This window comes from Pteronotus mesoamericanus, unplaced genomic scaffold (genome assembly GCF_021234165.1).
Source record: "Pteronotus mesoamericanus isolate MK-2021 breed Mesoamerican mustached bat unplaced genomic scaffold, CSHL_Meso_final scaffold_99, whole genome shotgun sequence".
NCBI lineage: Eukaryota > Metazoa > Chordata > Mammalia > Chiroptera > Mormoopidae > Pteronotus > Pteronotus mesoamericanus.
The window spans coordinates 12,280,635-12,296,668 of NW_026555330.1; the positions used below are offsets into that span (position 1 = coordinate 12,280,635).

At 47.9% G+C, this 16,034-nt stretch overlaps 1 protein-coding gene across 1 annotated transcript; it reads right to left on the reverse strand.

The window, feature by feature from the left end:
• Positions 1-2,263: 2,263 nt before the first annotated feature.
• On the reverse strand, positions 2,264-13,044 carry RTCA (RNA 3'-terminal phosphate cyclase). The gene is made up of 11 exons (XM_054564709.1): positions 12,911-13,044; positions 12,717-12,817; positions 11,008-11,151; positions 10,241-10,364; positions 9,292-9,350; positions 7,928-8,069; positions 7,548-7,672; positions 6,421-6,479; positions 5,565-5,659; positions 4,113-4,217; positions 2,264-3,040 (listed from the first exon to the last, which is right to left on the reverse strand). Exons 1-11 carry the CDS (start codon positions 12,953-12,955, stop codon positions 2,939-2,941), a joined length of 1,101 nt encoding a protein of 366 aa, XP_054420684.1. The 5' UTR covers positions 12,956-13,044; the 3' UTR covers positions 2,264-2,938.
• Between the last annotated feature and the right edge of the window lie 2,990 nt (positions 13,045-16,034).

Sequence of the window (16,034 nt, forward strand, 5' to 3'; positions counted from 1 at the left end):
GGCAGACCTCACAGACGTGGCGGGTTGGTTCAGACCATCGCAGCAAAGCGAGCCACACGAAGGTTTTGGTTTTCCTAGTGCATGCAAAAGGCACATTCGCACTATACTGCAGTCTATTAATTGCGCAATAGCAGTATGTCTAAAGAAATGCATCTAAGTTAAGTTGAAAATACTTCAGTGCTAAAAAATTCTGACCATCATCGGAGCCTTCGGTGAGTCGTAATGTTTTTGCTGGTAGAGGGTCTCGCCTTCAATTTGTGGAAAACTGTAGTGTCTGCAAAGCGCAAGAGAACAGGTGTGCCAGGGCTGTGTTGTCAAGTAAAACGTCCCGTTCACTGGGGTCTACGCACCGCGGCTTTCGGATACCCACCAGCTCCACTGAAAACGTACGTCTCCATCACCTAATTTTTATATCTTTATGCTTAAAAGTTCACCACGCCATTTTTCTCTGCAATAAAAATTTGCACATTAATTTGCATTAGGTTATAATTTTCAGGGAACAGAAGACTCAGTTAAAATGTTGAAAATTTCTCCTGGCTTGGTTAATTATAATTAGCTTTACTATACAATTGAGAATAAATATACTTTAAAAAATATTCTTAAATATAAAAGTAAAATTTTATAGAAATGTATCTCAGTGAGCTGGACGCTCTTCAAAAAATTAGATGTATCTATGGATGATTCTTGTCAGTTACTGGGATGAGACAGCACAATGGAAACCAAGAGCTAAAAGGCTGTCAAGCACATGCGGGGCTTTACAATATATATTAATAATTGTCATGTGCGTGATTTACAGAGTATTAGTGATAGAGGCTATAGAAGTAACAACACTCACATGGAAGGGATGAGTAAGAGCAAAGAAATAATTCATAATCCCTACCGAGCAGTCGATTCCCAAAGTTTAAAAAAAGACTTAAACTGTCTCGTAAGCTTCTGGCAAACTAATGAAAACATTTCTCCAAATAACCAGAAAAATAAGTTTTATTTAAAGATGTGATGTTGATCTGTGGAAAGGAAACATGGAAGCTTTCACCTCCGACTTAAATCACGCCAATATAGAAGATGCAGTTTTATACCCTGGTTGAGAGACTTATTTCAAATCGTCCCTTTAATTGATGCCTTGGAGATTTTATTATTCTTCAGGGGAGTGCGCCCTTGTAAAAATAAAACGGGGAAAAAATTAACTTCTCCTCTGTAAAGAGGAAGAGTGGTGATTGTGCAAGAGAAGTTCAACAGGACAATCTGCGAAGCCCTATCTGGGCTGCAGGCAGCTCAGCTTTAGGAGGAAGCATCTTAAGTTAGGTAGGAAATGTTGGAAACAAAGTCTCTAAATGCTACCCGCCCCTGCAGACCTGAAATTCATGCGGGGGAGGGGGGGCGCCGTGGGGGCACATTGTGTGAAACAAGTGAAATGAATGTTCCTGCTTGAAGGCCGTGGGTTAAGGAAGACTCTCAAAAGCCCCTGTACATAGGCTTGAATCAACAGAGTTAGTTGCATTAGATGGTCTTAAAATAATAGAAGAAAGAAACATGTTGAAACAAAATTTGAGCCATAGAAGTAAGAATAGCAATAGAATTTTGTTTAGGGAAAAGAGAAGTTCCAGTCACTTCTGGGACTTACCAAGAAATTCTTCACAGTAGCTGCACCCGCATGTTTCCCTAAACTGAGGCTGAACAGGAGGGACGGGCCCAAACCCAGATTAACCACGAACTCCGCATGTTCACTGCGGACCTTGACGCCCTCTCTCCCAAGTCCCCAGACTCCGTATTCCAGCGACCGCTGGTGGCATAGCCTGTCGGAAGCTGCCTGGATCACGTGAGCCTCAAGACCCCAAGTTTATCACAACCCCCCCTAAAAACTATCCTAAAAGTGTAGTCCTCCTCTAACATAGAGATATATTTCATATCTCTTTTGTGAGAAACAACATACGAAATTTATCTATGGTGTGAAAATATAAATAGCAAGCAATACTGTCACCCTCACCTTCAAAGCAAAGTGAACCTAACCGTGCAAGTCACAGAGGTCACAGGCCAGAGTCACGGTTACGCACACGGGGTCATCTTTTTCATTCCACTGTCCTACACGGACTCGCTCAGCACTTTCTAAGTGTGTGGCGATACCGCCCTCTGGACCCCCGCCCGGGACTGCCATCACGGGTGGAGTGCGGGGCAGAACCAAGGGTGAAGGAGCTCCTCAGCGGAGGACAGCTCAGCTCTTTCAGCTCACGCACCAAACCAGCTTCGCGGGCGTCACGGCCGCACGGCCCCAGGACGGGAAGTAATCCCGGTGGGGACGGCCCGGGGTACGACAGCGCAGGCGAGGGAAGGCGCCCTCCGTTCTAAAGGCGCTCGACGATCTCAGACTACAACCAACCCGAAGAAACACAGCTGGGGCTGAACTTCTGCAGCTCTCCTGGTTTGGCTTTCCCAACGTGTTCCCCAGATTCAAAACCGATATTGACCAAGTGCCCAACAAGAAAGAAGGTGCGTGGAGTTAGAATGAGAAAATGCCCACTCAGTCAATCATCGGCACAGCGAGGCCGGTGCAGGAGGTCGCCTCGTAATGGTCACCCGAGACTCCAGGGAAGAGATCCAAGCTGCCCAGGAATCGCAGCCAGCGCACCCTTCCTGACGTAATTTATTACGTAAAAAAGAAAAGCACACTTCAGGGGAAAGAACACATGTCAACACTTCCATGCTGGAATCGGCTGCCGTCGGACATGTCTGCTGACTCATCCATCGTCCTGCCAGATCGCGGGAGACGTTCAAAGGGCGAGGGCTCTGACGGGGCGCCCTCAGCACACCGAGGGCACCCTGCACCCCGCCTCCGAGTTGGAGCCAGGCTCTTGAACAAGTCGCTTCTTACTCGTCGCCTTGCAGTACTTGTTGAAATGAGTGAGTGCCACCGATCACTGAGGTGCCTTAAGAGCCCAGTACCCTATAGATTTGGATTTGTCATCCCGATTCCTTGGCACTCAATAATATAGGTGTCTTTAGAAGCATCTTCCTCATCTTCTGATTTCTTCACAGTAAATTTAGCCTGAAACCAGGAAAGTACTTAGCGTATAAATACAGTAGGGATGGCAACAGAGGGAAGAGCCCATAATTCCAGCTTCAACAGGCTGGGGGTTAATATCAAACTCCTTTTATTGAGGCAGCTGGAGGCAGAAAGAGCAAACGGGTCACAAGAAATTCTGCAGCCTACACATCAAATAGTTTGTTTCTGAGCCGTGGCTCTTACAGAGGCTCACAAACCTGTGGAGTTTGGTGGAAACAAGCAGCCTTGTCCCACTCCAAACCCCTGAACCAGAACCCCCAGGAGCGTAGGGCAGGCAAATAATCGATTTTTAAATCTCACTTATTTAATGGTAATGCCCCCCACTACCTACCTCCTAAAATTTTTCTAAAACATGGTACCCAAGCATTTGTACTTCTTCTATCTTGTCAGGCATCAAGTTACCTAGTGTGCAATTACTTTTATGATTTTTAAACATGCTTAAGGTCAGCCCCTTCCTTCATAAAGTTGAGTTATACATTTTATATTACAAAATTACATTATAAAGGCTGTAGTAAATGGAAATACGCTACACGTTACTGAAAAAGGCAAGAAATGAAGCTGTGTGCATTAGCTGTAGAAAATGCAGAGGAACAATTTTAAGAGTGGAGAAAAAAACTTAAATGTCAACAGCAGTTTTGCTAGCAAAGGGAATTACGGGCCGCTGTCTTCTCTATTTCCCAAATTTTCTATGAAGAAATCCTACTGATTTCAGAGTTAAGAGGACTGGGAAATGTTAGACGATCAGCTAATATTCTACCCTACCCATAAAATCGTAAGAAAGTAAAATATTTAAAATCCTAGCTCTGCCCCTGGGACACCAAGCAGTCTTAGCAGTTGCTTTCCTCCCTCTGCCTCACTTGACTCCCATGTGAAACGGGAGTAATAACAGGCGCCTACAGTGGTCACGACTCGGTGACGCGGCCGAGTTAGCTCCACACAGGGAGTATCAGCGGGGGGCAGCGATTATGACCGCTCTCAGGTTTCTGTCTGTTCAAACTGGACCCAAAATTGGCTACAATAAAAATCAGTTACTCCTTTTTGAGGGAACGCTCACCTTTGCTAGTTGTTCAGCGAAATGAATAGCCGTTTGTGTGTGGAGCGTAACCGGCCCTGTTTTTATTCTGGAAATTCCATTGGCTAAGGCCATGAAAATGATCAGCTGTTGAAAAAAGAAGAAGAAACATCTCACAGTCACTAATACTTGGAGTTAAAATTCTATTGCTTGCCATATAAGAACACTAGAAATCAAAATAGCTCAAAGAATTTCTATTTCTTTCAGTTTCCAGGAGTCCTAAGAAGATTTCAGACTACCTGTGCCACCCAAAGTCTGTAGTGTTGCAGAGAAACACTGAATAGTCCTCAATACAGATTTTTTAAAATTAATGTTTAAGGCCTTGGCTGGTGTGGCTCAGTGGATTGAGTGCTGGCCTGCAAACCAAAGGGTTGTGGGTTTGATTCCCAGTCAGGGCACATGCCTGGGTTGTGGTCCAGGTCCCCAGTAGAGGGCGCAAGAGAGGCAACCACACATTGATGTTTCTCTCCCTCTCTTTCCCCTTCCCCTGTCTCTAAAGATAAATAAAATCTTTTAAAAAATAAATAAGTAAAATAAAATTAATGTTTAAGAATAAAACAGAGTTAAAGTAAACATATTTAATCAAACCAACTACCTGTACAGGCTGACATACATAATATGACAAGCTTCTTTCACTCTCTAAAATTACAAGCTTTTAACAGGTAAATCACTACACTAATACAGAAATACGGAGAGTGTAGAGTAGACCTGGGCAAGAAGGCAGAGACTAGAAATATGGGAAACTGCCTTAAGAAGCTGGTTGAGAAACCTTAAAGCATACATTTGTAAATGTGGACCACGGACTTGAGACCAAGAAAAGTGCAGCAGAAAGAATAACCTATCGGGCAGCGGACCATAACGAGATGTTGTTTGGAAATAGCCTTAGCATTTCTCAGCGTGAGCAGATGTGCTGGGGCGAGAGTGGAGAGGCGTGAGATACGAGGAGGAGAAGGGTCTGGGCGGCTGAGGCAGATTTGGGAGCTGTCAGCATCCAGGGAGAGCTGGACCCACGAGCCGGGGCAGGCGACTATCACCGGGAAGGTGAGGGGCGGAATCCTGACACCGCAAAGAGGCGCGCGCCTGCGCGAGGGGCACCCCCACGTTCAGAAGCGGAGAAGATGAACGTGACAACGACAACAAACTAGCGAAGAAGCTAGAAGAGATGAGCCGTGGGACAGGAAGACAACAGAGGATCAGACGCCACAGGCAGAAAGCACTGCAGGGACGGCCCGCTGGGCCACCTGCTGTCGCCGCGTCATGCAAGGCGAGGTCTGGAATCCAAGGAACACACATTCCAGAATAATACTTCACTAACTAACTGGACTCTGACACGCCAATCAGTGTCTGAAAGTCAATGATTGACATGTGCATTCAATCCAACTGCCAAATACTCAAATCTCATAGGCTCGAAGGTTCGACCGGAAGCGCCATTACCTGGTCTTGCAGATGCTCATCCACGGCACCACCGTGTCGCAGGTTTGCTAAGAGCATTTCGGCAGCGTCAATGCCAACCTTATCGGCGTTTACACCTACGACAGGCACAGTGGAAAAAAACCAATTAAGAGCCAAAAACTCTGAACTAATATATCCCCGTTAGCACTGATCCAACGTTACTCAACTCACCCAATGCCACTTTTAGGATAAGAATTTTATGTATATTTAATCTTCTGAGCACGTAGCATATGCAAATATATCTACTTATGAAACAATCAAGCAAACCCAAATTGTGGGAAATCCTTTGAGAAAATGGCTTGGACTTTTCAAAATGTCAGTATCATTAAAAGAAAAACAAGGTGACCAGACGACTCTAGTCAAAAAAGAGGCTCAGGCAGACATGACAGCCAAATGCTGTGTGTGCTCAAAGAAAAAGGAAATCCCACATTGCTTTATCTAAGGAATATTTTGGAGGCAACTGGTTTTGTCTGAAGATGACAGACACAGTCTTCGGGTGTAAAAATGGCGCTGTGACCATGCAGCTGTTGTGCTCTGGGCACTCACGCTCCAGACACGCCGCGGACTTCAGCATTCCCGCAACTCACACTGAAGCACGTCAGAAACTGCCCCCCTGCCAACGCCCTGGAGCTCAGTGTCCATCGTTGGCAGACCCAGGAGGACAGTGTATGGGCATTCGCTAGTCATTCAACTTTTCTATGGGTTTGAAATCTTTCAAAGGGTGAGGTTGGGGGAAAGACCGAACATTTAATTGACTCCAAGACAGAAGCAGTTAACCGTGACCTCCTCAGCTTGTTGCCCATCGCCAGGGAGAGCGGACTGTCCCATCTGTCTGTACCTCGTTTACCGAGCGATGACCCGGCCAGCAAACAGCCCGTGGACGTCTCCGCGGTGATGCTGTGTGGGAAGAAGGAAGGATTACCACCTCTGCCATAAATGTCCCTGAATTATGTGCAAATACAACGCAGGAGAGTAGTGACTGCTAAAGGATTAGACCTGGCTAGGATGTTGCAAAAGTGAACTTCACACAGAGAGCGGCACAATGAGCATTCTCCATCTTCATCAAGGCCTTAGGGTCCCTCTGCCCTTCAGACAAGAAGTCACCCCAGATTCTAATCCACCGGCAGGTGAAGGAGGGGCCCTCCCCAAAGTGCTGCCCAGCACAACGGGGTACCATTTCACAACCATGCTGTACTCTAAGTTATTTTCTGATTCCCTCAGATTAAAAGGTCTTTCTACAGAGGGGTTTGGTTTTGTTTGATAGTTTTTAGATAGTATTACCCTACAGAGAACATACATTTACTTTAAGCCCTTTAATAGAAGCTCTACAGAAGAGACTTTAAAATTTAAAAAGCCACAAAGGATACTTTTAGACTTCAAAAGCATCAAGTAAAGCACTTTTAGCACACTTAAATCAGTAACTACTAATTAGATTAATATAATAGTTATATTTTTTTTCCAAAAGATCTTTGCTGCATCTAATGTTTGCTTGTAAACTGGAAACATTTCTCTGAGGATCAGCGTCAAAGGCTAACTTTTGATTAGCGTCAAGTTGAAGTTCCCTATGTAGATAAATAAAGGCAGACCATCCTCAGGAAAAAATTCGGAGTAAATAATTGTCTTAATTTACTGTACAGTTGATTTAGGTATAAATGCCCTTTGAAATACAGGGTTCAGCACAAATAATGCCCCTGTTTTATTACAAACTCTTTCATTACAAAATCATACGCAGGTAATTCTGTACCATAACAATATCACATTCAGGCACACCGTATGACATTTTCGGTGAAACGTTCAAATGAAGTTATAAATTATGACACCCATATTATTGCCCTACCAACCACACTCAAGCAGGACCCTGTATATCTTCTTTTTAAACACAGAAAAACTACACATCTTGCATTTAAACGAGACCACTCTTCCGGGGCCCTCAACCAACACGCGGGAGACAGCCCAGAACCGCACATGATGCCACTGCCGTTGCCGAAGGCCCGGTCCGCGGGCTCCTGGACGGGCTGGATGTTCACGTACAGGTCCCGGAACTCCTTCCTGAGGCACCGTACCGCCGCCGCTGCCATGTCCTTCGCCACCTGTTTTGGCAAAACAGAAAAACAGAAGAACAGAGTAAAGTAAGTTCATGGTTATTTTCACAGTTGTTCTCATGCCGTCAAAGACAAAACAACTTTTATGTGCATTATATAAAAACTTGATCTGCATGAATCAAGGGAAAACTTTTAAGAAAAAGATATACTTAAAAGTTAAGTTCTTCCAATCATTTCAAAATGCAGAGGATGTAATACTTACGGAGACTCGCAGAAACGTCGAAGAACATCTAGACAACTTACTTTAAACGGCAACACACCAGCCACAAATGCTCTCCCGTGTATCTTGGTCACGGAGCCACGGTCAGTTAAATTTATGGGGTTCAACTGCTTAACTGGTGACATTCGGACAATCACTTCACCACCCCCTTTTGGGTAGTAACCCCTATAAAAACATATGACACACGCTCACATACACTGATTGCATGACAAAAATAAAGCTCAGTATTAGCCACAAAATAACATGTGAATGACATCCGACCATAAAATTGAGGTTTGAAATTTCCAACTAACCTTTTTAGATCTGTGCCGCCGAATATGATAGCTTCCATCACCAAGTGACCGTTTAAATTAAAATTTGAGACTCAGCTCCCCAGTCGCACTAGCTGCATTTCAAGGGCTCGACAGCCAGATGAGGCGAGTGCCCACCACGCTGGACAGAGAGGGGAGCTGACAGGGGCCACTTCCTGCAATGCAGGAAGCTCTGCTTGGCAGGGTGGTTTCAGAATAAAAGCTCCTGGATGTAGGACCTTGTCTATTTTGTTCCTGGCACATTCCCGTGCCTAAAACAATGCGGGGCACGTAGAAGATGCTCAGTGAGTAATATGAGTATTTAAGTAGCTAAACACTAGTGAAATTGAACGCCAATCCTTAGCGTCACTGATTCTCCAACAGATGCTGTGAACACGCAGGGGAGGCCAGGAGGGGCCCCCCATCCGGGAGGCAGACGGCCCCACACACAACCCACCCGCACACAAGTCGGCGGTAAGGAAAGCTACGTCAGCGGCACAGGGATGGACTCACGGCCGAGCCACCCAAAGAACTACAGGTTCCATTTGGAAAAAAAATAGAGGATTTCCCATTTTGCGCACAGCAGGGGAGGAGTTCGAGGGCACCAGTACGTGTAAGGAGCAGCAGGCAATCACGTAATCCACATACGGGGGGCGCTGAGAGGAGGAGGGGACAGCGAGGCCATCACGGCTCATCGGGACAGCACCGCAAAGCATGCCCATGCCACCGCCAGAACGTGGCCTTCTCCTTCGAACAACAGCTCTGACTGCAACGTGGGAGAGAAAGCCTCGCACGACCCCGGTCCCGGTCGGGCTGTGGGCACACGGTGGGCCTTCGCCGGAACTGAGCGCGGGGAGCGTGAGACGCGAAGGGGCTTCAGGGCAGGGTTCCCCTGAAGCGATTTCTCCCCCCAACAAGCGACTGCCCCCGTAGCTGCTCTCACACCCCGGGCTCCCGCTGCTTTACTCTTTTCGAGCCACAAAGCGCAGTTCTTTCCTACAGGAAATGTAACGAGAGCGGCTTCCAGAGTGCCGGCTCTCTAAGGTCTCGCTTTGCCGCTATTTTCACCACAGATGTCTGAGAAACTAGTAACTTACCTCATTTTAATGTCACAATTAAATTTGATGCCAAATTTTTCAACAATGGGCTTGAAAACCTGAAAAATCAGATCACTGTTACCTTAACAACCCACAGGCACTGATTCAACAAGTATATTTATTACACACGAGTGCTCTGCACTGAGCTACTTATGAGGCACTATAAAAAGTGAAATAAAAATGCGGAGGCTGGTTCTGGCTTCCAGATAAAATAAGTGACACGCAGCTACAATTAGATGCTTAACGTGTTCCATTTATCAAGGTTGCGCAAGTCCGTCTAATGAAAATACGTCACGGATCAGGAGTCTGGACCCCGAGGGCACTATTTCCCAACCCCCCTCAATACAACACAGAGTAAGAAATTACGGGGGGGATTGGTGAACAGGGTTCTATTCCGCCTTCTCATTTTTTTAAAGTATCATTAACATCTTGGCTATTAAGATAGTACTACAATGAACACACGAAAGCTATTATCTCTTGGAGATCTTAATTTATCAACTCTTTTGGATTAACATCCAAAATTGGATCACTAGATCATATGGAATTTTTATGTTTAATTTTTTGAGGAACCTTCACACTATTCTCCACAGTGGCTACACCCTGTTGGATTCCCACCAACAGAGGACAAGGGCCCCAATTTCTCCACATCCTCACCAACATCTGTCAAACATGGTATTTAATCCTTGTTTGGAGGCTTTTCTTCCCAATCGTAACTCCTGTGTTTATAAAAGAACTGATTTGTGTAATAAGCAACAGGGCTCACGTAATAATGACACTTGCTGTTTTTAAAGACTTCGCTATGAACACATCTAAGATGCAACCGTGAACCGAGGGCGCACATCATCCCACCGTGAAGAACGACCAGCTACGCGCGCAAAACCGCTCGGGACACGGTGAAACAGAGAACGCGCGGCTCGTCTGGGCGTGCCAACCCCTCGCAGGCCCTCACCGTGGCCGTGTAGTCGATCTGCGGGGCCATCTCGGCGTTGGTCCCGCCTCTGAGCCGCAGCTCCGACGGGGAGGCAGCGAAGAGGACACAGGGCATGGACACCTGCAGCAAGAGGCACACGCTCCTGCGGGGGGGAAGGCACAACAGGCTTAGCTGTGCTGGCTTCCTGAGGTCCCACGACGGCGACACTTACACAGCACCACTGGCGGAAGCACAGACAGCCGGGAAGGCAGGCACAGGCCCCCAAGGTTAAGGTTAAAACACACATCCGCAACTGATGGCGTCCTCAGTCCGAAAGACAGTATTTCCCAGTGAATGGGACTGGCCTCACATTTAATTGTTATACGTCCACTTTCCAAAGAAAGAAAAGAACACCAAGATCATACCGGGACTAAAAGTAGTAGAATATGGTTCATACTTATAGCTGGAAGTCGAGAACAAAATATACTACAATGCAAAGACTACCATGACCACAGAGTATGAAAGCGGTTGTTTTCAGGTATTTAATTTATAATAATGAAAAGGAAACAAATATGCTATACTACGCACTTGAGAAAATTCCAGATAGAGTAATAGCTACAATTCATAAACAACGAAGTGCCCGCACTGTCTCAGACCCTAAGAGACGAGTGTTTTATCTGCATTTTAAAAGCAAGGAAACTAGAGCTCAAGGAGGTCGAGCCACGGGTCCAGGTGGTGGCAGGACCTGCATCTGGACCCAGGTCTGACCCCCAGGCCCGCCCGGGAGGGGAGGAAGTGCCACGCACCCTGCCGTCTTGGTGTCCGCCGTGTGGGTCCCGCCTCTGATCTTCCCCGGCGTGAACGATATCTCCGTGGAGCCGATCTCCGCCCCGTCCAGCTGCCCGGCACACAGATCCCGAACCATCTCCAGTCCAGACAAATGCTGAGGCCTTCGGGTCAAAAACGGCATCAAAATGCGCGCGCTCAGACTGCCTGTCCCCCCACGTTTGTGACTCAGTTACAGAGCTGCCGTGGCACGAAAACGGTAAGGTCGGCCACGGGAGCTGCCATGAAACCATCGGCGTCAGAGCTCCCTTGGGGTTTTCGGCACCTGGACTGGCCGCTGGGAGGCGTCCCGTGAAGGCATCCTTCCCGATCTTCAGCTATACACACGTCGCTGAGGTATTGTAAATTTGCAGCGTGCAAAGAGGGACAGTAACAAAGCTACCTAACTGCCAGCACTCTGGCTTGCACTTTCCGGAATAATCTGTGGTACGTGTTCCCCCAAGATTCACACATGGAAGCGCTGGCCCCCAGCGCCTCGGAATGTGACTGTATTTGGAGACAGGCCCTGATAGGAGGCGATTAAGTTAAAAGAGGCAGTTAAAGCAGTAATCCACTGTCCCTGGTGTCCTTATATGAGGAAGAGGAGGCTGGTACCCCCGGGGGGACACCAGGGATGTGCACGCACGGAAGGATGGCCATGTGAACAGCAGCGAGAGAGAGAGGCCTGGAACAGGATACCCCCTTCGGGCCCCCCGAGGACACGAACCCTGCCAGCACCTTGATCTTGGACTTCCAGCCTCCAGACCTGAGAGGACATGAATTGCTGTTGTTTAGGCCCCCCCGTCTGTGGCAGGCTGTTACAGCAGCCCCGGCAGAGTAACAAAGTCCCTAACACAGCCTTCATGAATTGGATTTCCCTGCAGGCCAAATGGGTCGCTGCGAACAACCGCGGCAAAGGTAACGAGGTCCATGCACATCACTAACTCCCTCTCAGTCAAAAATTTCACAATGGATTGTGGAGAAAGCAAAAGGGTAGGAGGTAGCGGATCTACCATAACGGACTATATACAAAATACATTCAAAGGAACCAGTTTGGTTTCAACCGGGGACCTCTTCTAACGGGTGCATATACCTGAACCTTATCTGAGGGCGTGCCTAGCTTCCCAGACAAAAGGAACAAGGTCAGGTGTCAACACTGTCCCCTTCTCCACAGCCCACCGTTCGGGCCCTATTCACATCTTCCTAGAGCGCAGAAGAAAGGCGGACTGACACGTCTCTGGGTCCTTTCCTGGTCTACGATTCGCAAACGGCCTAGCGAGCGGCAGCAGAGACGCAGTGGTTAGAAAGCAGGGTGCCTCTGGCTGCAGGGGCCCATCGGTCCTGATCGACCTTGCCCGCTGCTCCGAGCTCTCCAGGTGGCTGGAATGCCTGACGGGGGGCGGGGTGGAGGGAATATTTTAAAAGCTATGTCTTTAGGAATGAGACGACTCTAGCCAGGGGCTTACACTTGCCCCTGGAAGGTTTCAAGACCACACAATCCAGGCCACGCTAACAGCCCAGGCCGGAACACTGCACCCTGGGGACCCTGCAGCCTTATCTTCTCAGCATCACTCCGGGGGCTCCTGACTCCCCAGCCCCACGCCATCCCCAAGGACCCAGAGCCCGTTTCCACAAGCAGTCACCACAGCCCCCGAGTCCCCAGGCCCGCCCCCGCCCAGCACCCGATTACCGCAGGCCAGGCGTGCTGCGGCCGGCTCGGATCTTCTGCACCCGCAAGGGCACGCCCAGGAGACAGCTCAGGGCCGTGGACACCCTCAGGATCTGGCCGCCCTGCCCAGGGTGCGGGACGGAGAGAAGAGGGAACATGAGACGACAGAGCTCCCACCGCCCTCGCCCACCCCGCGACCTCGACCCGGCACTCACCCCTTCCAGGAGCCCGCCGTCCACCTCCACCCGCGGCCCCGCCATCGGAGGCGCCCTGGGGCCCGGTCCGCAAGCACACAGCCTCCGCCCGAGCGCGGCGGCGAGGACGCGCCGGCTCCCGCCCCGCAGCTCCGAAAACGGGTCCGCGCTCGGGCCCGCGGGGGCTGGGCGGATCCGGCGGAGAAGGAAGAAACGGCGGCAGGCCGACAACCCGATCCGCGGGAACCACGCCGGGCAACCGGCGCCGAGAACCGGGTCCGTACGCCCAGCGCGACCAGTGCGCATGCGCGCCGCGCAGAGCTCGCCGTGGCCGCTTGGACGAAATCCCAGCAAATCCCGGGCTCCGGCGGCGGCGGCGGCGGCGGCGGCGGCGGCGGCGGCGGCGGCGGCGGGGCGGTGTCCCCGAACGCCGCAGAGGGGTGTCTCGGAGACAGGTGTGCCGAACACAGCAATCCCCGCGGACTGCAGAAGCTTTAGTTTCCTGGGTCACCGGCTCCTCCGGTTGTCTGGCAGGCTTGTGCCAACATCTGTGCTTATCTCTGTTTTCTCCAAGAGGCGCGGTACCCAGAGCTGGAGACCCTTAGTGCTGAGATGCAAGAAAGGGCCGGACCCCGCAGTGCACCGACCTCCTCGGCTGGTCCGGGGTGCCTCCTCCGTGGCCTGTCTCTTGAAATGTGTGTGTGCCCTGGTGTAGAGTACTATTGTATCTTTTTCTCTCGAGGGACACGTGTAAAATGGTGCAGCCACTTTTGAAAATAGTCTGGCAGTTCCTTATTATCTTGGTTACAGTTAAAAATACAGATAAGCCCAGTCTCAACAATTCCACATTCAGGTATATATTCTTACCTTACTAACCAAAATGTAATCGACCAACCAATAGCACCGGTGGCACCTAGAGCTTGTTAGAAATGCAGAACCCCAGGCCCTACCCAGTTCGATGGAATCGGGATCGGCATGGTAATGAGGTCCCCAGGTGACAGGAATGCTCCTTACAGTCTAGGTAGCACTGCCCTAAAGACACTCTTGCGCAGGCACCCGGAGAAAGGACCGGGAGTGCTCACAGCAGCACTGGTGGTGGCAGCAAAGACCTGGAAACGAATGTTCACTGATGGAGAATTCAATTGTGCTGACACCACGAACGCGAGTTGCAGAAAGACACCATCTTTATGACCCAAACACGAGCCACAGTAAGCAATATATGGTTAACGATGCATAATTCTCAAGGAAATGGAGGAACTATAAATACACAATTCAGGATAATGGCTATCTCAGGGGGAGAAGGGGGTTCGGAGTAGAAGCAGACAATGACCTTCACCAGCACGGGGAAAGTTCTATTTCTTTCCCTTTTTTTTTTTTCTGCTCTCCATGATGTGTTTGTAAGGTTCAATAGTGGGTTGAAGTGTTTTGTCGTTTCATGACTTATCTATATGTTATTCTTTTATATGTATATACACTATAACACAATCTTAACATCTTTATGGCAGTACATACACCACACAGCTCATGGGCTTTAAGTGCACACATGAAGGAGTTTTAGAAAATTCACGCTTATGCAATCATGGCCATGCTCCGGTTAATAGGACATTCCGTCAGCTCAACAAACTTTCTCTTCTTCCTTTGCAGTCACTCCCCTGCCCCGCCCCCCCCCTCCCGCATTCCCACCTCAGCCCCAGGCAACCACTGATCTGCTTCCGTGTCTCGGTAGATTTACCTTCTTTGGACATTTCATATACATGGAATCATGCAATATGTGAACTTTCAGATCTGGCTTCTTTGACTTAGCATAAAATTTTGAGGTTCCTCCATATGAAAGCATGTATCAGTACTTCAGGTCATTGTTAAGGATGGATAATATTCCATTATATGGATGTACCATATTTTGTTTATCCATTCATCTGTGGAAGGACATTTGGGCGGCTTCTAGCTTTTGGCTGTTATGAACAATGCTGTTACAATTGTTCTTGGACTAGTCTTTGTGTAAACATATGGTTTCATTTCCCTTGGGCAGACACCCAGGAGTGGAATTAGTGGGTCATAATCAGTCATTTTTATTAATTAAAAAAGAGAACAAATGAGTTCATTGTTTCTTTTGAGTGAAAGGATTAACTAGCGAATAGGTGGCAGGTCTCCTGATTTTGGAAGAAATAAAAAAGGAAACAATACTAAATTTGGAAGCAGTAATCCATTGATGTAAAAAGAGGGTAAAAGAAAGGATAAGCTAGGTATTTTTTGGGGGGGGGGAAGGTAGAGTTAAAGGGAACATTTAGAGGAAGAAACTGGAATAGGGACCCTAGGAAGAAAAATAATTCACTCAGAGGCACAGCTACTTCATCTTTTTATATAAACACGTGCATGCAGTATTATCAAACATATTCATAGTGACTATAAAATGCTCTGTGGGTGGGAAAAGTTAAAAAATTAAAGTTTGACCATCCCAGATTTTCTTATAAAGGTAATGATTGAGATGTAATGCTTACAGTAGTGTGTGCGTGCATGAACTGCACTGAGAGGAAAATAAGGCAAAAAAGAAGGGTGAGTTTGGGTAATATTAGACAGTGAATTTGTGAAATAACCGAGATTCTGTTTCATGGCCACTCACCTTCAATTTTGGGGATTATAATCTTCTCTTTGCTCCAGTTTTTTTTTCTCCTGTAATTTTTTAGACATCGGTGCACATTTTCATTCCCCCATAACAGGCAAGAACAGACCAATGGCATCCTGGAAGACTGACTATGCAAGCTCTCATCTTTTCTGTACGGGTTCTAAATTTGACCTTCCTCCGAGAGGCACAAAAATCAAGTTTATACGTCTGCGGCCTCTAATGCATATGTTGGGCAGCTGCATCTGACAACAGTCTCGAGGAAGGAAAGATCATGTCGATAATACGTTTATTTTAGATATTAGGGTAACCTTGTTCATCTATGAAAAAAATTGAAAAGTCAGTTCCAATAATCAAGGACACTCGATGGGTGGAAGAAGTGCCAGTCGTCGGGAAATATTTCAGTATAGACTTGTAACTCATCAGCGGTTCAGAGCCTGGCTACTGCGTAATGAAGGCGGTTCCATACACAAGCTGAAAACACTGAGTACTTTCCTACTCACCCTGTGGTCTTGCGTCACAGAA

Coding starts and splice junctions, on each gene's coding strand:
- RTCA (XM_054564709.1), bottom strand. CDS start 12,955: ATGGCGGGGCCGCGGGTGGAGGTGGACGGCGGGCTCCTGGAAGGG. Junction 11,152..12,716: donor CGCAGCACGCCTGGCCTGCG/GTAATCGGGTGC, acceptor TTTGACCCGAAG/GCCTCAGCATTTGTCTGGAC. Junction 10,365..11,007: donor GCGGACACCAAGACGGCAGG/GTGCGTGGCACT, acceptor TCCCCCCCGCAG/GAGCGTGTGCCTCTTGCTGC.